The 25,640-nt window shown below is 39.4% G+C and overlaps 1 protein-coding gene across 1 annotated transcript; it reads left to right on the forward strand.

The window, feature by feature from the left end:
* Nucleotides 1-3,196: 3,196 nt before the first annotated feature.
* On the forward strand, nt 3,197-21,546 carry l(3)76BDm (trafficking protein particle complex subunit 8 homolog l(3)76BDm). Its single transcript, XM_028180959.2, has 18 exons — nt 3,197-3,510; nt 4,148-4,309; nt 5,002-5,290; nt 5,458-5,602; nt 6,394-6,478; nt 7,294-7,385; nt 9,940-10,128; nt 10,679-10,779; nt 10,957-11,205; nt 12,585-12,867; nt 13,522-13,707; nt 15,307-15,610; nt 16,095-16,386; nt 16,501-16,639; nt 16,883-17,093; nt 17,473-17,669; nt 18,135-18,934; nt 19,848-21,546. Exons 1-18 carry the CDS (start codon nt 3,354-3,356, stop codon nt 20,101-20,103), a joined length of 4,137 nt encoding a protein of 1,378 aa, XP_028036760.2. The 5' UTR covers nt 3,197-3,353; the 3' UTR covers nt 20,104-21,546.
* The last annotated feature ends 4,094 nt before the right edge of the window (nt 21,547-25,640 follow it).

Below are 25,640 nucleotides of genomic sequence, written 5' to 3' on the forward strand. Positions count from 1 at the left end.
CATGGTGCGGGAGGCAAGGGTCGACTGACGCACCAATCACGCGCTCGGCACGGTGCTACGTCTTTCCCTGCGTCCCGCTTGACAACCGAAGAGACCTAAGAAACATCTTGTGCGCATCTAACGTAAGTGATTTAACGACTCTTGCTGGAACGCGAGGTGTCAAGTTGTGCGATTTGTTTTTTTTTTTATTGCCCATGTTGGCAGACGAGCATACGGCCCACTTGATTGTGAGTGGTTACCGTCGTCCATGGACTTCAGCAATGCCAGGGGCAGAGCCAAGCCGCTGGCTACCGGTTAATACTCTCCACAAGCCTCGTTTGAAGAAGGACATGTCATAGCACTCATAGGAACTCATAGCACACATAGGAAACGTGGAGGGGAGCTCATTCAATAGCCGGATGGTACGTGGCTAAAAATACCTCTGGGAACGCACTGTCGATGAACGCAGCGGTTCCAGATAATATGGATGAACTCTGCTCCGATGGCGTGAGGTGCGATGATAGAAAGGAGATGAGGGGATAATCTCAAACAATTCCTCAGAGCACTCCCCATGGAACATACGGTACAAAATACAGAGGGAACCGAAGTCCCTCCGCAGACCCAGAGGTTCCAAACGATCCGTGAGGATGGGATTATCGACAATCCGAACGGCCCTCTTCTATGGAGTCAAATGGAAGAAGCTAGGAGCCCCGGCGCAGAGATGGGAGCAGTACTCTACGCGAGGCCGGACTTGTGCTTTATAAAGCAAAAGTCTACGTCTAGGCGTAAAGTACCGCTTCGCTCTGTTGAGGACTCCCAGCATTTTGGACGCCAACTTGGCTTTGCCTTCCAAATGACTCCGAAACTGGACATCACTCGAAATGTCGACCCCAAGTATCCCGATACTCTCGGAAGGTTGCAGGGATACTCCTTGGAATTGCGGCGCCATGACAAAGGGGTCCTTTTTCGCAGTGAACGCGCAAACTTGTGTCTTCAACGGGTTGAATTGACCCAAGTTCAATTTACCCCATTCGGAGACTCGCCCCAGAGAGTTCTCCACTGCAGACACAAGTTTTGATCGTCTCTCTTGCACCACGTTCCGAGAGAGACTCTGATGGCCGATATATCGCGCCTCCTCCGTGCTGTCATCCGCATAGCAATGCATACCATCAATAGACAGCATGTCATTGATATACAGGATGAAAAGCGTGGGGGAGAGCACTGAACCTTGTGGAACGCCAGCGTTAATGGTCATGGTATCAGAGCAGTCACCATCTAGAACGACCGTGATGCTCCGCCCATTCAAAAAGCTAGCGATCCACTTGCAGAGTCCCTCGGGGATTCCGTAAGATGGTAGCTTCGACAGAAGTGCCCTATGCCAGACCCTGTTCGCGATATCAAGGCTCACAGCAAGAGCCTCGCCCTTGCTCTCCAAGGCTTCAGCCCACCTGTGAGTAAGGTATACAAGAAGATCGCCAGCTGAGCGACCGTGACGGAAACCGTACTGTCAGTCACTGATCAGCTGGCGATCTTAAAGATACTTCAGGAGTTGTGTATTTATTATTCGCTCCATCATCTTGGATAGCAAGGAAGTTATCGCGATAGGCCTATAGCTTGATGGGTCTGATCGGTTACCCTTTTAGGGGATAGGGTGGACGTGGGCGGTCTTCCATGAAGACGGAACCCTGTTAGTGCAATAAGAGAGGCGATACAAACGCGTTAGCGTAGGTGTCAGCTCAGGGGCACACGTTTTCTCAGAACCACTGCGGGGGTGCCTGCCGTCTGGCTCACTCGACTTATGGACGTCCAGGAGTCGGTGCTCCCGCCTGACTGCACACTGTGTGAAGCAGATCTCCCGGCAGGGAGCTATCACACCGGGGGATGTTCGGTGGTGTGGCACCCTCGTCGTCCACGGTCGAGTTCAAGCCGAAGAGTTTGACCAGAAGGTCAGCCTTCTCTTTCGTACTGTGAGCCAGGATCATCGGACTTGCGCAACGGTGGGAGACTAGACCTGCAAAAGTTTCCTTCTGCAGCTTTGGCGAGCGACCAAAAAGCACGGCTCCCGGAGGGATAGCTGTATAGTCGCTCGCCAACTCTAGCAACGTACTCCGACTTCGCTCTGGCAATAACCTTCTTGTAGGACCTGGAAGCGGCGATAAATTTCCGCTTTTCCCCGAGATGTTAGGATCCCGACGTCTCCTGGCATCATCCCATGCCACGTATGCGGACCGCTGGAGGTGTGCAGCATCCCTGCTGGCATCATTATCATCATCATCATCAACAGCCCACAGTCGTCCACTGCTGGACATAGGCCTCTCCCAATCTACACCACTGAGCCCGGTCTGCTGCTCTCCTCATCCACTTCTTGCCGGCCACCGTGCGGAGGTCATCGCACCATCTAGCCAGGGGGCGTCCCACGTTACGTCTTCCGCTGCGCGGTCTCCACTCCTGCTGGCATACTGAGATTATATTTCGTCCCATATCATCTCATATCATTTCATTTAATTTCATCCCAGTTGATTAATGTCTCAAATTCTTCATTTCATTTCACTCCATATTATCAATTATCATAAAAATATCCCATATCATATCATCTCATCTGATTTCAATTCATTTCATATTATGCCATGCCATATTTAATTTTTTTATTTTTTATTTCTTAGTTGGGTGGACGAGCTCACAGCCCACCTGGTGTTAAGTGGTTACTGGAGCCCATAGACATCCACAACGTAAATGCGCCACCCACCTTGAGATACAAGTTCTAAGGTCTCAAGTATAGTAACGACGGCTGCCCCACCCTCCAAACCGAAACGCATTACTGCTTCACGGCAGAAATAGGCAGGGTGGTGGTACCCACCCGCGTGGACTCACAAGAGGTCCTACCACCAGTAATTACGCAAATTATAATTTTGCGGGTTTCATTTTTATTACACGATGTTATTCCTTCACCGTGGAAGACAATCGTGAACATTTGTTGAGTACGTATTTCATTTGAAAAATTGGTACCCGCCTGCGGGATTCGAACACCGGTGCATCGCTTCAACACGAATGCACCGGACGTCTTTCCGTTAGGCCATGACGACTACAAAATATAATAATAATATATGTATACAATATTAAATTAATCAGCTTAATTTCATATCATACTTCATGAAAAAAAAGATCAGGCTGTATGGAGCGATATCCTTGCCTTTCCGTTTGGAAAAATAAAACTACTACTACCTATCATATTTACAAAATACAAAGTGATTTTTAATAACTTACATATTTGAAAGTGTTTTCAAAATAACATGTACATATTCAGTTAACTGTACATATTTATATTAAGCTATACTTCATTTATTCAGCACCCGCATAAAAAAACATTATCAAAAATGGCTAGAACTGGAAAAACAGCCCAAGAGTTTATTCAGAGTTCATTTTCGCCTATAGTTGCAGTACTATGCAGTCAAAAGGTTGAAAATATTGTGTCGAAAAATAATGTAACGTTTCCTGAATTATTACAACCATTTTGCAATTTGGATTGGGAAGGTAAACAAATCTTGAATACCTTCAAGTAAAACAACATCTTTATTATCTGCCAATAATCTATCTTTCATATAGCTGCTTAAAATATGGGATACTTTAAGGAGGGATACATTTTTCCATTATTTATTTTATATTTATAAAGAACACAACCATCACATGTAGAATTCAATTACATTACTTGAATAAAAATATTTCTGAAAATACTGAGCCAGCTTTTGGTTCCACACAATCCATGCCATTCTGTTAGACTCTTTCATATGAAATTGACTATCTCAATTTTGACTTCTACTATATTTTCTAAGATATTAAAGATGTTTGATTTCTCCCCTCAAATGGTTCCCTACCAAAGAAAAATTAAAGTATTGCAGTATTGTAGTAATGGCATTCTAGTATAAAATTTTATGATGAAATTTGTAGGTACAGTAGTCAAATGGTAAGTCAATATCTTAAGAAACAATATAATATGCAATAGATTTACCTTCAATAAATCATAAAATTTAATTAAGAAAACTGCATTACTCTTGCTAAATAAATATTGTAAGTAGTGAAGAAGTCAATCACACCTTTTATTTATATATACTAATATAATAGAATGGAGCATCGCCATTATAAAACACACATTTTTTTTTAATTTGTTCAGGTCAGTTCCGTGAACCTGGTGGCAATACTTGTGTCATAAAAAATATGAAGCTAATTGTGAGAGATGTGAACTGGAAACCCCTACAGCCTACTGAGGCTAGAAGACAGCTCAATAATGCTGTTCTTTATAATTACAATGACAAAACTATATCTGTTGAATTAGGTGAGCATTTAAATGTGAAATTTTTTTTTATTGCTTAGATGTGTAGACGAGCTCACAGCCCACATGGTGTTAAGTGGTTACTGGAGCCCATATATATCTACAAGTTAAATGCGACACACACCTTGAGATATAAGTTCTAAGGTCTCAGAATAGTTACAACGGCAGCCCCACCCTTTAAACCGAAACGCATTACTGCTTCACGACAGAATAGGCAGGGTGGTGGTACCTACTCGTGCGGACTCACAAGAGGACTCACAAAATGAGTCAGCAAACTCTAAGCAGCTTCCTATCCTTTTGTTCTTTCCTTAAGTGATATGAATTCTGTATATAAAGCCAACATCCTTTCTGGTTTGAAGGGTAAATCACCCATTGCATCAATGCAGCAAGGACTGATTTTGAATGTCAAAAGGATAATTCACCTTGTGGAACTTACAAACCGTGGAAATTTCTAAACAGTAGTTAGTTTACCAAAAATAAATAAACCATGCAATTCTAAAAAATACCTACATATTTATGTGTATATAAGTATCAAAATGCAATTTAATTTTAAAATCAATATTTTAAGTAGATTTTATAGTATTTGTCTATGGGAGATGAATTATGCTTAGTTTAGCAATTGAAGAGTGTTTTGATTTTGTTGAAAAACATTAAAATAATAATGAAAAATAATATTTTTTTAACACATATTTTAGCTGGTCGAAGTTTTTTAATACCCCAATCAACACATTGGTTTGATGCTTGGAGGGAAACATACCTAGATGTGCAATTTCCATCTGACCATGAATTCACAAAACATTTCCTGTCATGTATTATTGTGGGAACAACTGATGACGAAAATGTTGTGGACACTTTCAATGGCCTGAATCAACAATATGCCCAACTACAGAATGTAATGCCACCAAAATTACCTAAATGGTTCAACAATTGTATTCTGAAAACATATTTACTACTTCATGATGTATCTGTTGTTTCAAAAGAAAGGTATGTTCTTTATTTCCGTCAATAATATAGATGGTCAGATGAGAGTGCGGCTCAACTGATGTTAGGTTCTTACTGAAATCCACCACAATGTGAATTCCGCCGCTGGAATGTGATATAATATCGAAAATTATTTAAGTTAATGCCATTGTATTTTATTTATGTTAAAGGGCTGATGCTGTATTTGACACGTTGAAACATGCTTTTGGACCTAATAGTTGTTTTATGCTTCCCATTAATTCTAAAAGTACGTCAGATGCTAATGTACCTGCAGATTTATGGAGCCAGTATATTAAGAGATCTCCAGATTCCACCGTATGTAAATTTTTCTATGACAGTATGAAACTAATTAAAATTTTTGGTAGGCAGTGACATGGGTTTTCCCCTGGGATTGCTAACGTCCATAAGCCACAGTAACCACTCATCATCAGATGGGCTGTCTGGCCGTTTGCCTATCAGGGCATTAAAAACATAATTAAATTACTATTTATCTAGATTAAAATAAAGTGTCCAAATAAATGAGAATTAGGTGTGACACAATTTTAATATTCAAAAAGAAACGTGGTAGACACAAATATAAATTATAAATTTGAATTAAATGCAAAGACATACTAGATAGCTTCTTAACACTATAACAAAAATATTTGAATAGTTTTCTTTATTTAATGTAACAAAACCAACCTAGAGTGTGAGCAAGGTGTCATCTTAAAAAGCCCAGTTTCACTTTTACGACAGTCTAGCATAATGTGCGCATAGTTTTCATCTTAGGTAAAGGAAAGTAGGGACGCACTGTGTCTGTGTATTTCTGCATCGTAGAGGTACGATGCGTAACGCGTTACAAACAAACTGTTACGGCTTTATTCATTGCGTAGCGAATGAAACAGCTCACGGCTCACGTGGTGTAAAGTGGTTATCCAAGGTTATCCGAGGACATCAAAACGAGAATGCCATCACTCACCTTAAGATATGAGGTAGAAACGAAACATATGCAAAAAAAGGTTTATAGCTTCTGAACCGATTACCAGTATAATAGCATTAATATAATTAATTTCATGGTAAGTTGGTTAATTATGTATATTGCGTATACTTTACGTATTCGATTTCAGAGTGACGTAGCTTCTACCCTCTCGAATTTAGCAACAACGCCAGCAGAACAAGCCCCTATATTTCCATCTCAAAACATTGAAAGAGGTTAGTGTTGATTTTAAATTTTGAGCATATCACTACACAAAGATATAGTAATCATTACAAAGAAGTTGTAAATTTTATTTCCCAAATATTTCTTTGCGCAGCCAATCTTTAAATCGGTTGTTGTTGTCGTTGACGGCACGATTTTTAAAACTGTCCGATTTTTTGTTAAGGTTAATTTTAGGGTTATAAGTTTTTATGTCTAAGTTGTAGGTGTTTCAAATCTACAAAACGTGACGCCGCGTGCTCTGTGTACTTAGTGCTAGTTTTTAACGTTCTCGATAGCGTAAAAGTGAACTCAAATATACAATGTATGGAGTTGGAACAGCGTCCCTAGTGGCAAACGTTAAAAAACTCGCCCTAGGCACACTCCTAAGTGTTTTAGTCACGTGACCTTAAGTAGCTTCAGTTACGCTTATTTATATCTGGAAAATATTGAATAGGCTTAAATACAGTATTTGCTGAGCCTTTCGTGAGTCATAGACATAATTAAAGCCACCTCTACGGTTTAAACTCGCGTTTTTTATCGTCGTAAAATTATTTCTTACTTTTCCAGTTTTCGTAGTCACGGATGACGACTAAGCCAAAAAAATCACAATTTTGTCATACCTATCACAAATATATTAATATAGTTTTTGGATTAAAATTAATTACCTATAGGAAACATAATTCTATTACAAAATACAGATAGTACCTAGTTACGTTTGATTAACACGAAAAGTTTAAATTTGAAAAGATTGCTATGTCGATACACAATACTAACAGCTATTAATTAGATATCAAATTAATAGAAACAATTATGCTCTCGTTTTATTAAGGTGAAGACACATTAACAGGGTCAGTACAAGAGAGTGTGCACCCACTGACAAGCCCAGAAACAGATGTTTATGACAATGCCAACAGTTTGCAGGTAGGGGGAGATCCTAAAATGCAAAGTAAAATTCTTATCCTTAAATAAAGTAAATATATTCAATGGACGGTTGACATGTTAAAAACAAAGTTATTATAATACGAGGGCGGCACTGAAAATTTCGGGAATTAATGAAGTGACACAACATTACTATTTAAAAATGTATTTATTGCTTTTCGAAGTATTCTCCGCGAAATTTGACACATTTTTCCATACGATGGAACCAATCATTGAAACAACCATTCCATTCGGAAGTTGGGGTCTCCAAAATGGCCGTTTTGTAGGCGTCCACAGCTTCTTCAGGTGATGAATATCTCTGTCCACGCAATTTATTCTTTATTTTAGGGAAAGTATAGAAATCATTAGGGCCTAGGTCGGGGCTGTACGGCGGTTGGTCTAATAATTCTATGTTTTCTTGCTCTAAAAACTCTTGTTCTGTGCGCGGTGTGAGAACTCGCATTGTCGTGATGGAGGATGATGCGGCGGTTGCAGTTCTCTTTACGGAGTTCAGAAACGACCTGTGGCAAACAAATGCTAGCATACCATTCTGCATTAACCGTTCTTTGTCCCTCAAGAGGAATAGTCATAACATGGCCGGTTTTGGAGACAAACGTGGCCACCATTTTTTTTGCAACACTCCGTGAACGAACAATTTTTGTTGGCTTTAACTCATTTTCGTTTCGAACACCCAAACTCGTGACTGGTTTTTTGTTTCGGGTTCGTACGCATATACCCAGGATTTGTCACCTGATACAATGTTGTATACAGCATTTGAGAATCCTGCGTGGAATCTTTCGAGAGTTCTGACGCACCAAGTAACGCGAGCCGCTTTTTGCTCTTCACAGAGCGAATGCGGTATCCATCGGGAAAACAACTTTTTTACACCTAATTGTTCATGCAAGATTATTTGTATTTGACTCATGCCAATGTCTAAAGTTGCCTGAATTTCGCGGTATGTCACATGTCGATCTTCCTCAATCAGCTTACGCACAGCATCAACGTTTTCTTGGGTGACTGCAGTTTTTGGACGACCTTGACGGGGATCATCACTGAGCTTGACACGTCCACGTTGAAACTCAGCAAACCAGCAATAAATTGTGGTTTTGGATGGGGCTTTATCACCAAATGCAGAAATTATCCGGTCAACACACTGTTTTTGTGTTAAACCACTTCGAAAGTCATAATAAATCATCGCTCTTGAATTTTCTCGAGTCAATTCCATTTTCTCAACGACTAAACAAGTTTGACAAAACCTCGCGACAAGACCGAGAATCTTTTTTTAAATAAATAAATGGTATTCGATTTTTGAAACCAAGGAGTTTTCAATTAAAAAGATTTTAATATGACAGGAACAGTGGAAATATTCCATTCCCGATACTTTTAGTGCAGCCCTCGTATTAATACTAGTAGAACCCAGTCACGCCCCGCCGTGACTATCGTTAAATTATTCACGCGCCCCCTGTCGTACGACATACGTGGAACTATGATATTCTATGACCTTCTTAGAACTACCGACAACTACTGTACTCAGGGCTGCATTTAAGGGAGGGTAACCGGGGTGAAAGTCCCGGGGCCTCCACAAACGGAGAGCTCCCACAATAGAGACTGGAAAAAAAATCTTTCAAATTCCGACAAGTAAACACTAGTAAACATCTTTTCTTTCTCCGTCGATATTCTTTTTTTCTCTGTTTTACTTAAAGTTAACACTAAAATTTAATTTCAGATAACTCTTGTCTCCGTTTATATTTATGTATGTTTGTTAAATACTAAGGGAATCTACGTGGTTTCACAATAAATTATTTATTGGAAAATTCGACTGAAAAAAAATCGCTCATTTTGTTTGGAAAATAATGTGGGGCCCAAGGGGCATCCGTTCCGCTGTTGCCCCGAGGTCTCCATTCCTCTAAATCCGGCCGTGACTGTACTAAGTTACACCACAATTAGGTGAACGGTATAGGAACTCATAAAGACAAAAAATATACCTACTATTTATTTTATAATATTAGGAAGTGCTTATCTTTTATAGAACTTTTTTTTTTATTGCTTAGATGTGTGGACGATCTCACAGCCCACCTGGGGTTAAGTGGTTACTGGAGCCCATAGACAACTACAACTTAAATGCGCCACCCACCTTGAGATATAAGTTCTAAGATTTCAGTACAGTTACAGCGGTTGCCCTACCCTTCAGACCGAAACGCATTATTGCTTCACGGCAGAAATAGGCAGGGCGGTGGTATCTACCCGCGCGGGCTCAGAAGAGGTCCTACCACCAGTAAAATTGTGTGGTGGAAATTTTATAAGATTATAATCTTAATATGTTTATCTTATTTTACCTATGTCGAAATCAAAATACCAACATATTTTGCACAATGTTTTTCAGATCCATAGCATAGTAAATTTCAAATAACATATTATTATACTACATTTACATTATTATAATGTATGATGAAATAATGTACTAAAACTTCAATTTTTTGCCTATTTATATAGTTTTGTTCAAAGGTTTATCTTATTTTGAATATCCACCTAAATTGATTCGTCGAAAATGTTTCAGACCCATTCGTTTTCTGGCAGTGTAGAGAGTGTTAGCGTCAGCGCAAAAGGAATTGATTTGTCTACTGAAGTTCATGGGGCTGCTTTAAACAACAACGATATAGAGGCCATCAAAAAATTCCTTCAAGAATATGCATCAAAAGCCTTGCTGCCGTACATAGAAAAGCAAATCTCCCAGCTATCTGAATCAGTAGGTTCACAGTACTAACAATAATATTTTATCCTTAGTAATATTCTAGAAAAAAAATCTATCATTTATTGATCATGCAGGAAATTCTTGTAACATATTTTATATATGCGTATGAAGGTAACCGTAGTTAAAGGTCGTTGGTGTTGATAATGATATGGTTGGTCTATAATCTATAAAAGAACGAATTTCAATCGAAATTTTATATTCGAATTTATTTGCAAGGATTCAAACTTATATCCCATAATTACAAAGAAATTAAATTAACTTAAAAGCAGCTTTAGTAATACTCATTATATGTACATAGTAACTTTACATATAAGATGGGCAGACTTGCTTCTGGGGGCCACAGGCACGAGAACGTGAATGCCGTTTTAAACCTTGAGGCATGAGATTAAGATCTCAATTACATTAATGAAACGGCTGCCCTGCTCCGGGTCCTTAAACCGGTTAAAGTTTATGGAAGTCCGAAAGTACTATAAACAATTAAGTAACAGTTGCCTAGTCAACAATCAAATCGACAAATGTTAAACAAATAGTTATATTAATTTAGGTAGCCAACAGAAAAGGAGTAAGTAGATCGCTTCTCTCTGCTACAAAAAGATGGTTCGGCACTGGTAAAGGTGGAAATGCTACCGGAAATAGTGCAGTTGTGTAAGTACTCGATTTTCTTTGAAGCTTATTTATTTTTGGTTTTTAATTTCACTGATTTTTTTAAAGTATTTATCATGAGGGGGGCTATCTTTAGCAGTAGATGTCAGTGGACTGAAAAAAAGAAGAAAAATATCAATATATTTTAACTATTTATCACTTGTGTTTATATTTTTTAAGATACACAAATGACTGTCCCGAACTACAGTTACGACGTTTGGGCGATCTTTGGTTTTTGTGCGGGCAATGGCAGCGGGCTTTCGATACCTACCACACTGCCAAAAGAGAGTTCTATGCGGACAGCGCGTGGCTCTGTTACGCGGGTGCACTCGAAATGGCTGCAATAAGTGCCTTTATGGCTGGTGATTCCAATCGTAAAACTCATGGATATTTAGAAGAAAGCATCGTTACATATCTTAATACTTGCAGGTAAATTGAAACCGCCAGAAATTTAAATAATAAAACATTTTATTGAGTTATTACGAAGGTTATTTAGCAAACGACCGGTTCGACGACAATGGTGACAGGTGTTTGGGGGACCCTAAAAGCACCGATAGTGGATCCGGAGGATCCGAAGTGGCATGTATAGGGCGACGGTAACTGTTTACCGTTCGGTCCGCAGGATCGGGAATGCAGTTACCGGCGGCCACGACAGTTATCGTGCTGCGCCGCTTTTTCGAAATGGTGTACTGATGCCGACTGAACATACTTATTGATGGAAAAAAGTTCCTGGTCGTCGTGAAGATCCATGTTCCGCACGAACCACGGTGCTTCGGCGCCTATCCTGCAAAAACGGGATTGAATAATTTGAAAGGGTTTTAAGTTAGTGCGGGCCGCCTGAGCGAACACTACTTGCATAGGTCATGACCGGACGTATGCAAGTTTTGTAGAGAGTCACCTTATTACGAAGGGACAATTTACTTCGCTTACAAATCAGCGGATAGTCAGCTAGTTACTATCTACTACAAATAATTGGTCGACACTCGGGCAGTCGTAGGCCGCAATCACTGACTTACTTTTCTCTGGTAGTGTTTGACTCGATCTCCTAATTTACAGTGGTACCGTCTTTCGTGTAGTTTGGTTTGAGGCCCTAAACACGTCATTACGGATCCTCCCGATCCATTAACGGTGCTTTTAGGTACCTCAAGCGCCGGTCACCGTCTTCGCCACTTGCGACGAAGGGCTCGACGAGTAAATTAACCCATAGACACAGCCCACTGAGTTTCTCGCCGGATCTTCTCAGTGGGTCGCGTTTCCGATCCGGTGGTTGATTCTGCGAAGCACTGCTCTTGCTAGGGTCAGTGTTAGCAACACACCCGGTTTGAGCCCCGTGAGCTCACCTACATGTCAAGGAGAAACTGAAATAGCCTCAAGGCTATCAGCATAGGTAGGAATAAAATAAAAAAAATAGTTTGAGTTCTACCTTTTGGATCACGAACGTTCTCATTATCATACATTACCATTGTATATTACCGTTGCCAGACTTATGCATGGGTTGTGAAAGTCTGCCTACATCAGAAAGAGAAAGTGTTTGTCCCTTTCGTCTTAATATCAGACTGATCTGCCTCGCGCTACTGCTCGGCGATTTTAGAGGCCGCGATGTGGATGCCAAAGCACGGCGCAACGTCGTGGATGCGGTCTGCCAGTTATGCCACTTCTTCCTATAACACTTTCGATTGCGAAGCGATTATCATTTGCGATCCGGATCTGTTGTATTCTCTTCTCACTGGATGCTAACAAGCTCTTCTATAATTCCACTGTTTTTTTTTATTATTTTACTGTGTACTAAACCTATTGTGTTCTTTCAGAATGGTACAGTATGCTGTTCGAGCGACGTTGCTGTCGGTGATTTGTTTGACTAGCAGTGGACTTCACGGTGAAGCCGCTAAACAATTGATACGCATGACATCAGAGGACAGCGACCTTCGTAGTGCTATGCTTTTGGAACAAGCTGCACTTTGTTTCCTGTCGGGACCAGGCACGAAAGCCATGTGTAGAAAATACGCTTTTCATATGGTTTTGGCCGGGCACAGGTTTTCGAAAGCGGGCCAAAAGAAGCACGCCTATCGATGTTACAAACAAGCTCACCAGGTGAGGATGCCTATAAGATAACCTCAGTTTTCATCTGTCATGATTATAATAATGTGCTCTATGCTCTGAGGAATTGTTTGAGATGATCCCATCATCACGTTTTTTTTTTAAATGCTTTGATGGTTTTTTTTTTATATAAAGAATTTGGCCTTTGGCATTGATTTTGCCAATGTCAAAGTATTTACAAACATGACCGGTACTTGCGCTTAGATGGTTGGACGATCTCATAGCCCACCTGGTGTTATGTGGTTACTGCAGCCCATATACATCTACAACGCAAATGCGCCACCCACCCTGAGATATCAGTTCTAAGATCTTAAGTATAATTTACCATCGCCCCGCCCGCCACCGCAGTAGAGTTCATCCATACTACCTGGAGCCACTGCGTTTATTCACAGTGCGTTTCCAGAGATCTTTTTTGCCACGTACGATTCGACTTTGGAATGAGCTCCCCTACACGTTGTTCCCCGAGCGCTATGACATGTCCTTCTTCAAACGATGCTTGTGGAGAGTACTTAACGGTATGCAGCAGCTTGGCTTTGCCCCTGGCATTGCTGAAGTCCACGGGCGACGGTAACCATTCACCATCAGGTGGGCCGTATGCTCATCTGCCTAAACCGGCAATAAAAATATAACATGGTTATATTCGAACAGGTTTACAGCGGAAGCGGATGGCGGCTAGCGACGGACCATGTCCAGTTCGCGCTGGGCCGGCTCGCGGGCGCGCTGCGACGGGCGCACGACGCCGTGCAGTGGCTGGCCGCGCCGCTCGCGCCTCACCCGCCGCAACCGCCTGCCCAGCAAGAAGCCTTCTTGAGAGAGTACATGCATGCACATCAGGTATTCTTCAACAACATTTAAATATGTTTGATTTATTATTATTATTATTATATTAATATCGTTACTCCATTATTGCGGAAAGAAACGGGCACTCTGATTCCGCCAATGTCGAATGTATAGGTACTACGGCATTTATCGTTTATGGACCGGTAGTAGAGTATACAGTCAAACCTGGATAAATGAGAGTTCAAGGGAGCACAATCTCATTCTCGCTTATAGAGGTTTCTCACTAACCCGAGTTTCTCGCTAATGCTCCCTCTGAATTTCATTTCGCGATTTTCCGGATTCAAACGCATTCACTATTTAAGTTTATCACTTAATGACAGTACTTGAATTTTCCGTTTTGACATGATGCAGAACTTTTCTTCGCAATTGATTAACGATAAACTGAGTAAGTCCGACAAACAGGACGGTACACAGGCACACGTGTCCATTCGAAAAGAATGCGATAAAATATCAACGTTATTTTGTTCCACGAAATAAAATATGTTCAATATTGACGAGAAAACAATTCAAAAACAATGGTAGGAAGTTCCACAAAAGTTAAGAATGAGTCATAAAATAGCAGATGTTAATTTGTAATTTGTTTTTTCATTTGTTCCTCCTACATAATATAAATAAATAAAGCTCGACTGTCACTTATAGACGTATAGATAAGTAGCAGTCTCACTTACGGAAGTCCAAGAGGGAAAAACGACTCTTACAGAGGTTTCTGTTTCTCTCTAATAGAGATTTTAGGAGCTTAAAATGACTGGTCCTGGCTCTTACTCTCACATATAGAGTTTTCTCCCTTATCCAGTTCTCACTTACCCAGGTTTGACTGTAGTTCTACATTGAGAAATGAGTGTAGACTGGCTACATGTAAAATTAACTATTGACCACTGATAAATGAGAGATTCGTCCTGAATCAAGATCTTTTTATTGATAGATGGTATTATTGGTAACACATAGAACACAATCTATAACATAGACATCTCAGAATAAGCAGAAAGCTAATAAAAATACGTATAGTCACATAATGGTAGGAAATAAATATGTTCAATATTATACTAACTACGACTATGACGTGTGGTACGAAACAACACTCAAAAGGAACGCTTATTCTAATATTTCAGTTTTCAATTTTAACATATCTTTACTAATATTATAAAGCTGAAGAGTTTGTTTGTTTGAACGCGCTAATCTCAGGAACTACTGGTTGAAAAAATGTTTCAGTGTTAGATAGCCCATTTATCGAGGAAGGCTATAGGCTATATAACATCACGCTAAGACCAATACCAGCGGAGCACCAATAAAGAATGTTTCAAAATCGGGTTTTTTTACCTTTTGAGAGCTTCCGCTGCGTGCGCTGCAGAAACAGTTAAAGTTTCGATAAAATAATGTATGACAGAATTGTTCCCCTTTAAAAGATGTAAAAAAAGTCCGCAACAGCATATGTTTATATGTCAAGGTTGGCTCACTATAACGTTTTTTATGCTAACCAAATTTGTTCTAAAATAAAGTATTATTTGTGAACTATTCCACGCGGACGAAGTCGCGGACAAAAGCTAGTCACTTATAAAGAATGAACAATGAACTAATTAATAGACTTTCACGCAGCAATGGCAAGAGAGTAGCGAGGAGCGTCGGAGCAGGCTGGAGAAGTTGCCGCTGCCGGTGGCGGAGGTGAGCATGACGCGCGTGGCGTGCGCGGGCCCGGCGCCGCTGTCGTCGCCGCGGCGCTGCGGCGCGACGTCGCTGTGCGTGCAGGCGCCGCGCCGCGACCCGCACGAGGAGCGCGTCTGGCGCACGCTGGAGGAGATGCTGGTGCAGGTAGCGCGCGGCGCCGTGCCTATGATATTCAAGCCGACACTAGACCTTTACGATGACACCACGGACTGTCATCCGCTCGTGCCCCAAGGAGGTGAGTCCGCTCTTTTCAATTAGCGTAGATATAATAGTTTACGGTTAAAGGCGATTGCATGCGAATGTTGCGATGGATGTGTGGAGTAACGAGAATGGATAGAATACGGAATGAATATGTTAGAAGTCTGAAAGTGGCACCTGTGACAGAGAAGCTGAGAAGTGCGCGTTTGGGATGGTATGGACATGTGATGAGACGAAATGAAAATGAGGTTGGTAAGAGAATGTTAACTATGAATGTGAAAGGATATAGAGGAAGAGGTAGACCTAAGAAGAAATGGATGGATTGCATGAAAGACGATATGGGTAAGAGGGGAATGAGAGAAGAAATGGTAGATGATAGAAGAGTATGGAAGGAGAAAACATGTTGCGCCGACCCCAGGTGACTTGGAGAAGGGCAGGATAATGATGATGATAATAGTTTGCCTATTTTTGTATTAATAATTGGTCATAATTCTATTTATAATTATATTCTTTCATCATAGAACCGATCCAGATATCTGTTACCTTATGGAATCCCTTGAAGATATCACTTCTGCTGAAAGACGTGGAGTTGCTATGGCGTTTTACACCGCTTAACGAGTCTGGTGACAGCGATGACAATAATAGTATCTACAATGAAATCGCTTTAGCACAAGGAGTGGAAGTAGCAAGTAACGTGATTGTTGGGCAAAAACTACCTTCAGTCGTTTTGGAAGGGGATAGTAAAAAATCATTAATATTCTCCTTAACTCCTATGAAAGTTGGACAAGTTTACATTCAAGGATTAGCGTACAAGTAAGTTACGTTATTTTGTAACGAAATGTAATTAAGTTAACGGTTTTGTTAAGGTTAAGAAACGATAACAGTTTTCGTCAAACTATTATAAATTAAAAAGTTTTCTGTTTACAGATTAATAAATGCTGGAGAAGGCGCCTCTGAAAACAGTACTGGTGTTTCAATACAAGGGAAAGTAGATTTAATGTCTGGAGTAAAAAGTATGGACAAGCGATTGGAAATTACTGTCATACCAGAAGCGCCGTGTTTGCAGGTGAATAAATATTGGATTAAATTTACGAAAAATCGTTTATTTTTTTTATTTTTTTTTTATTGCCCTTGTAGGCAGACGAGCATACGGCCCACCTGATGGTGAGCGGTTACCGTCGCCCATGGACTTCAGCAATGCCAGGGGCAGAACCAAGCCGCTGCCTACCGAAGCTTACTACTTTACCTTTTATTAGCTACCTATTGAAGCTTACTAATAGGTAACAAAAAAAATTGTATTTGTTTCTAGATGACCTTCTCGGAGACTAATCCAGATATAATAAGTGGCGAAATAAGAACTGTAGACGTGGAACTGACCAATGTCGGACCCGTCGACATGAAGAACGTTTTCATCGCGGTCTCGCATCCCGAATGTGTCAGTGTGGTCACGCCGGATAATGTCGTTGATGATTTTAAAATTTTGTACGATGAAAAGTTTCGAGAAATTACACCAAATTCAGGTAAATTTTATTAAAACAATATTACATTATTTTTTTAATATCAAAGTCTAGTTAAGTTAGTACGTTTCAGGTTTTATCGAAATGCACTATTTTGTTGTCTCGATGCGAAACTTAAATAAAAATGGAGCTACAGTATATTGGGGGGAATCGGGACGCTTTTCAATTCCAATAAAATTGAGAAGTCCTTTTCTATTCAACAAATTTAAATCTCACAAAAGCATTGTGACAACCAAGATTTGTCCCTATTCTACCCCTAGTCCCTATTCCCCCCAAATTACGGTAATTAATGTAGGGATGTTTTTTTAATACAATTTGTATTGTAATGGATGCATGACGGCGTGCTGGCGAGCGCAGCTGCAGTAGAGAGGTCGTGTTACAGAGGAGCGCGGCAGGGGCGCGGAGGCGTGGCGGCGCGCGGCGGCGCGGCACGTGCGGGCGGCGCGCTGCGGGCCGGCCGTGCTGCTGCTGCGCCCGCACTGCGCCGCCGCGCGCCTGCACGTGCTCGCCTACTACGAGACCGGACTCGAGCGCCGCCCCTACAGACTGCTCAGACACGTCTTCCGATTCAACGTAGTGGTGCGTTTCTGTTTGTTACATAACGACGTCCATTTCGATACGTAAATTCAGTCTTAATTGTATTGCGACCGATAAGCTTTGAAAGTATTTCCTGTAAAGTAAAACACATGATTATTACGTAGCAGAAAGAGGCCGACTAATAACGCTAGTCCTTATGACTCTATGACCTGCTTCACCATCAGGACTGCTTAGAAATCAGGATAATGTCAAATTTAATATCTACTGCCATTCAAAAATTCCAAATTTACAATGCTTTCATTATATGACGTTACCCTATTTGTATTCATAAGTATTAGTAAAAAGATATAAAATAGTCTTAAAATGGTTTTTTGCCAGTAATCTTTTAATAATAACTTTATTAAGCAAATAATATTTTAATAATAACTATTGATTTTTTCTACCATTTAGAAATGTTGATAGTGCTCAGATTTTTATTTTCATTTTAAATAATTGTATTTTGTGCAGGACGCTGTTGATATCACTATAAACCCGAGACGAAGCCTTAAAACCGTTAACGAAAGCGTTGCCGAGATTGTCAACTTATCTGTGGAAGTATCAAATATTTCCGAAAATAAAAGTGACCAAATAAATATTGAGCTTTTGGAAGCGGCGTTTTTGAGTCGACAATGGAAAATAACAAACCTTATCGCCGCCCGAGACAAGAATGACATTTTGGCGCCCCGCGAAAAACTTCATCTTGTATTTAAGGGTCACAGAATTCTCGAAGCGGTTCCCGAGGGACGAGTTGAAACTTCTTGTGTTAAAATTTCCGAAGGACATCCGGACTCTATTGCTGATATTACATCGCCACCATATTCTAAATTTATGATTGACAAAAAATCTTCATTCATCGATTCAGCAGACAACACATTTAACCAAGACATAGAAAGAAGGTCTGGTTTACTCCAGTCTATGTTCGTTCTTCGATGGAAAGCACAAGATGAAACGACAGGGCGATCTGCAGTCGGCCAACATTGTTTATGGTTGGATTGTTTCAACAAGGTGCAATACGGAGAAAAAGTATTAGTTACTGACAACAATCCTCCCTTACCCCTCGATGAAAACGAGAGTAAGCTTGACGTTACTGAAAATAAAAAAAATATTAAAAAAGACAACGTTGTAATGTTCAAGATGGAGCATTCGAAACAGATAAATCACGATTTCAACGAAAGAAGACTTTGTATTATTCCAGTCACACTGAGCATCGTTAACTGTTATGGAGTCCCTGTAAGGGTGTTTATAAACATGAGCAAACAGAAGAACAGGTTAGTAGTTCGTTATTCAATCATATCTATTTAAAAATAAACTTTTGCGAAACTAATGATATTAAATTAATGGAACCCAATGTAGGAAACTTTTACAACACAGTGTGTTTTGGTATTTCGATCTGGCTCCATTCGTAATGTAATGAAATTATATTGTGGAAAAATTGGAATCAAATAACGTAACTTTGAAATATGCCATAGCTATGTCTGTGTCCATCGTTTATTAAAGATCTTCTTGAGCAAATAAATTCACCGATAATCTGGTAACAAAATAAACACATAATATATTTATGTATGTATATATTACGGTAATTTTAATATTATAATATGTACTCACTTAGGGACATGAGATTAAAATTTTAGACATATTCTAATTGAGCCTTGTTTAAAATATAAAATAAAACTCAAAATTCTCCCAAAAACTGCAGATACAAAGCTCATTCCAGAATTTCGGGGTACTTGGGAGAGAAAACTAAAGGAAATGTACTGCTTAAGTGGTTTCAAATAAAACTGATTGACTCTGCCTTTGTAGTTCATAGTAAGTGTACTTACTTGGGAGTTCCGGTCACCGTCCTCTTCGAAGGGTTCGACGAGTCAATTAACCCATAACAGCCCACTGAGTTTCTCGCCGGATATGATTCTCAGTGGGTCGCGATTCCGATCCGGTGGTAGATTCTGCGAAACACTGCTCTTGCTAGGGCCAGTGTTAGCAACACACCGGCTCACCTACACACGTTAGGGTGAAGCTGAAATAGATTCTCAAGGCTATCAGCATAGGTAGGTAAAAAAAAACTTGGGAGAGAAAACACAGGAAATGTATTGCTTTAGTGGTTTCGAGTAAAATTGATCGACTCGACCTTTGTAGTTCAAAGTAAACGTTGGCAGCATATCTATATATATCTATGTGTTTCAGGGAAACGTCTGGAAGGGAGCTCGGGTGGACGGGGGCGCTGCACAACGGACCCGACGCGGACTCTAAAGAAATAGGCGTCAGTATTCATCTCGAGAAATTCGAAACGCGCCGCGTTCAAGTGCAGGGCGTCTGCGCGGCTCCCGGCACCTACCTCGTCGGATCGGCATTCACTGTTACGACACAAGGAACAGAACCGCATATGAACGTAACCGATGTCTCGAACAACACGTCCTTATTGGTTTTACAGCAAGCGTAATGAATCGTTTATCAACAAAAAATATATCATATAAAAATGAAAAACCTACGACAGTATGTATACATTTAACACTAATAAAAAGAACTACCGTCATGCAAACAAAGTAAAAACGACTTTAAAAATATTTAGTTTGAATTGAGAACCTCTGGAAGTTCGGTAAAAATAACAAGTAAAGGAACTCTTATTTATTTTAACATAATACTTATGATTATCTATATAATATGTATTCTGTGTTGAGTATTTCATAACGGCGATGGTATTCTTGTACTATTGGAATCATTGTTTTAAACGTATTTTGACAGTTCATACTACCAAACAAGCCCTAACACATTCTGACATAGTGTCGTAGTAGTCGCTAGGCCGAGGGTCGTGAGTTAAACTGCCCCTCATCAGATTAATCTGTTGTTCAATAGGTACCTACATTTTTATATGTTTAAATGTATAAAAGTATGAATATGAATCTCTGGTTCCGATAGAACAAAGATTCCTAGTTTCTCTCTCGTCTAAAATCCCCAATTATTAATATTATTATAATTTGCAACTTTTGTTACTGGGAGCACGTAAGTTTGATGTAATAGGCACCTTAGTTTGTTGCCGCAGGCTCGGAATTTGTTTTAACGAAATCAAATTTTAACACGAAAAGATTGAACAGTAAAGTATAACTATATTTTCAGAATTAATGCACCCATAGACAAATCATTGTTTTTTATTGTGGGTAGTACAGGTCAAATGTCGTACTTATTAGGTTAAAATACTGATATTAATGCATTAAGTGCTGGTTTTATTTAGCCTATGTTTATTTTATATTAATTTATTACAGTTACATAATAAATAAGAAAAAAAATATGGGAATAATGTATGAAACAAATGAAACCGTCGGCGTAAGAATAGCTTATGCTCGGAAAGTTAGACAGTGACATTTCTCTATTTTCTGAAAGTAATTTATAGCGACAATATTGAGACTTGATTAATTTTTCCCGTAATTCGTTCGAAATTGCAGTATAGCCTATATATTTAATTTTAAGGTAATACAGAACACAAATTCGCTTATTGATGTGCTAGTTCTTATAAATTATTCTTATTTATGTGGCGATAACTATTTTCATATTAAATAAATTCGTGTTTGCTAAAACAATCCTAAAACCGAAACAGGCAGACTAGTGCATGGCCTGTCATTACCAGAACATTATTATATATTAAAGTGACATATTAAAGTGAATGTAGCCACTTCAATAACAACTGGAAATCTCGATTGTAATGTGATTGAAAGCTATACTTGTCTATCCTTCAAATTGATAATATGTATCAATTCGCAGCAGACGGCACGTTGGTGTTAGACGGTGGTATCTATCTACACGTTAGGCCTAAAACACACTTTGCACAATACGTAGATAATTTAAACTACTATCAAAGTGAACAAAAATTATAACCGATTTAATCACAGTGGAACCAAATGTAACCCAGTCTCAAAAGTCACTTCTTGAAGCAAAAGTTTCACAATTAACACTTAAAATATTTTTTAACATCATCATTATTGACATCAAGGGGCGGTGGGACATCAGTCTTGTGATACTCGGATCTCTCCGTGACGACTCCAGAACGATGTGTCCAAATCCGGCATAAACTGGCACTCCTCTTGGACAAATATTCTTAACATTGTCGGGGCAGTGATCTTTTGCTGCCTAAGAGTCATACAATATGTAAAAAGGGATTCGTTCCTCTACCATATCTCCAGTCAATTGTAGTTGCGGAGCTTCTGCATGTACCTTTCCAACTTATAGCTTAGGGTCCTTGTTAGAATTCTTAGACTTAAGCGACGCGAATTAGGATCATTTTGGGTGTACCGGTTATCGTATCCTTTAAGCAGGACGCCTGCATGTAGTTTTCCTGGTGTTCTTAGTTGTAGCGTTCTGCTTGCGATAGAAACCCATTATTTTAATTCAGCTCATTGTTTATTCTTCACTAGCGACCCACCCTCGCTTCGCTTCGGAAACATTAAATTTTATTATTGATAGCTGAGTCCCGCGATGTTATGTCCCGTCGTACCGCGGGTGACGCCGCGGGGCAAAGCTAGTCTAAAAAAAGTAAAGCCTAAGTTGCTCCTCATATCATCAGCTACCTATCAGTGAAAGTCCCGTCAAAATCGGTCCAGCCGTTCCAGAAATTAGCCGGAACAAACAGGCAGACAGGCAGACAAAAATTGTAAAAAATGCTATTTTGTACCGTATATTTATATATATTAATATGCATGTAGTAAAACTGTTATTTCAATATTACAAACAGACACTCCAATTTTATTTATATGTATAGATTAACCACCCCAGAAGCTTTCCAATTCGTTTAACTAATGTTCAATTAACAAGCTCAGTTCATTATTGCTGTCCTTGATTGCTTGCTTAGATTTTCATCAGATTATATTCGATAGTTGATAAGTTAGACTGAGATAGAGGAACCTGCATATTTCACTAACTATAAACAAAATAATAAAATTAATTTAGGACACGTTATCATTGGTTAAATCTATCTAAGGATACCTTGGGCTTATTTATGTGCGTTCGATATTTTATGACCGGTTAGATGTATACGAATGCTTTGAGTTTAAATGTACTATTTATTACGTAGCGGTTCATATCGAAGGTGAAAGGCTATTTGGTTTAAGCGACATTTTGTAATGAAAGGTCCGTTTTATTTGGTATTAGTATGAAAGTTTTTAATTGAACTTCAATTATATATAACCTATTCAAATAGCTGAAGAAGTTTTTTGTCATGATATTTTTTCCAAATTTTAAACTTTAAATGGCTCTTCTGTAAAGTCAAATGTCGCTTGAACCAAATAGTCTTTCACCCCTCGGTATAATGCACAAAACTTTTTATATTTATTGCCAGTTCATTAAATAAACCAACTTTCTAAATTACATTTATTCCGTGATAGTAGCCCGATGAAAAGAGCTATGACGCAGGAGAGAGCCACAGATCTAAATTGAACCCTTGTAGGGTTAATTTTTACCATTTGGCATGGAACCTAAATAACATAAAACGTTTTATTCGTGCAATATATAACAACATTATTTTCAGTTTATAGTTATTGTTATTGGATATAATAAAATTTTATTCACCAAAGTATAAGTTTTATTCTTCGAGTAAATCGTTCTCTGTGCAAAAAGAAAAAATTAAGAATGAGCCCGAAGTCTTCTAAACACTAAGAAAATATGAAAATCGTGGAGATTAATAAGTTAATTTATTTAACATGTGGTAAGCCATCCTACTCTAGACACGATTAAATGCGGGCAGTGTAAGTGCTACAATTAATCAGTAGCCACAATGAAAATATCATATTTTTCAAATTTGTTGGCATATACCTACCTTGTTTAATGTAAAGCATGGTCCTTACAAATCTTAACATAAAATGTAATAATTTGTTTTTTATACCAATCTAAGAAACGCGGTTTAACGCTGAATCACGCATTGAATTTAATACTGTATTATTTACCTTACGACCTTTTTGAAACTAACCGTCACTATTGAAATGGCTGGAAGTTGATGATAACTAAAGCATGTTTAATAGTAAAAGGCCGCATGCTCAATCTGAGTGGAAATTTTGTAAACCTGTTATTGTATGAGTGAACACTAGCTCTGCGTTATATTGTTTTATGTTGTATGTTAACCTATTTATATTTATGACAAAGGTAGTGCAACTACCAGAAAACAAATTATAGGTGACAGCCGTGTTATACGAGGGCGGCTCTGAAAATTTCGGGAATTAACGAAGTGACACAACATTACTATTTAAAAATGTATTTATTGCTTTTCGAAGTATTCTCCGCGAAATTTGACACATTTTTCCATACGATGGAACCAATCATTGAAGCAACAATTCCATTCGGAAGTTGGGGTCTCCAAAATGGCCGTTTTGTAGGCGTCCACAGCTTCTTCAGGTGATGAAAATCTCTGTCCACGCAATTTATTCTTTATTTTAGGGAAAGTATACAAATCATTAGGGCTTAGGTCGGGGCTGTACGGCGGATGGTCTAATAATTCTATGTTTTCTTGCTCTAAAAACTATTTTGTTCTGTGCGCGGTGTGAGAACTCGCATTGTCGTGATGGAGGATGATGCGGCGGTTGCAGTTCTCTTTACGGAGTTCAGAAACGACCTGTGGCAAACAAATGCTAGCATACCATTCTGCATTAACCGTTCTTTGTCCCTCAAGAGGAATAGTCGTAACATGGCCGGTTTTGGAGACAAACGTGGCCACCATTTTTTTGCAACACTCCGTGAACGAACAATTTTTGTTGGCTTTAACTCATTTTCGAACACCCAAACTCGTGACTGGTTTTTTGTTTCGGGTTCGTAGGCGTATATCCAGGATTCGTCACCTGATACAATGTTGTATACAGCATTTGAGGATCCTGCGTGGAATCTTTCGAGAGTTCTGACGCACCTAGTAACGCGAGCCGCTTTTTGCTCTTCACAGAGCGAATGCGGTATCCATCGGGAAAACAACTTTTTTACACCTAATTGTTCATGCAAGATTATTTGTATTTGACTCATGCCAATGTCTAAAGTTGCCTGAATTTCGCGGTATGTCACATGTCGATCTTCCTCAATCAGCTTACGCACAGCATCAACGTTTTCTTGGGTGACTGCAGTTTTTGGACGACCTTGACGGGGATCACCACTGACACGTCCACGTTGAAACTCAGCAAACCAACGATAAATTGTGGTTTTGGATGGGGCTTCATCACCAAATGCAGAAATCATCCGGTCAACATACTGTTTTTGTGTTAAACCACTTCGAAATTCATAATAAATCATCGCTCTTGAATTTTCTCGAGTCAATTCCATTTTCTCAACGACTAGACAAGTTTGACAAAACCTCGTGACAAGACCAAGAATCTTTTTTTAAATAAATAAATGGTATTCGATTTTTAAAACCAAGGAGTTTTCAATTAAAAAGATTTTAATATGACAGGAACAGTGGAAATATTCCATTCCCGATACTTTTAGTGCAGCCTCTGTATAACTATGAATGCTTATGTAAAGGGAAGGTTTTTTTAATCTAACAAGTATAACTAATTACATGTACTTTTTCATATTTCCCGAGGTATCGCAAAATCATTCAATACTAGCGGTACCCATGATTGGCAAAAAATAAATAGATACACTTTACAGATTAGGTCTGAGCCCAGTACTTATTGCTGCTTACTGGCTCGTCATACAATTAAGAACGCTGAATAGTTTATATTCCAATTTAAATAGAAAACACTGTGTTATTATTCATATAATTTTAGTGCTGTAAGTCTTTATCAGTGGTTGCGTCATATGAGAACTTCGCAAGAAGAACTGGTCAAATAAAAACATAGCCCGCCCTCTGCAGTGCTCAAAAACGATGGTTTTCCATGCTGCGAAGCATTTTGCCACTTTTTTATTGCCCTTGTGGGCAGACGAGCGTACGGCCCACCTGATAGTGAGTGGTTACCGTCGCCCATGGACCTTAGCAATGGCAGAGCCAAGTCGCTGCTTACTGTTATGTACTCT

Source organism: Bombyx mandarina, chromosome 05 (assembly GCF_030267445.1).
Source record: "Bombyx mandarina strain Sakado chromosome 05, ASM3026744v2".
Taxonomy (NCBI): domain Eukaryota; kingdom Metazoa; phylum Arthropoda; class Insecta; order Lepidoptera; family Bombycidae; genus Bombyx; species Bombyx mandarina.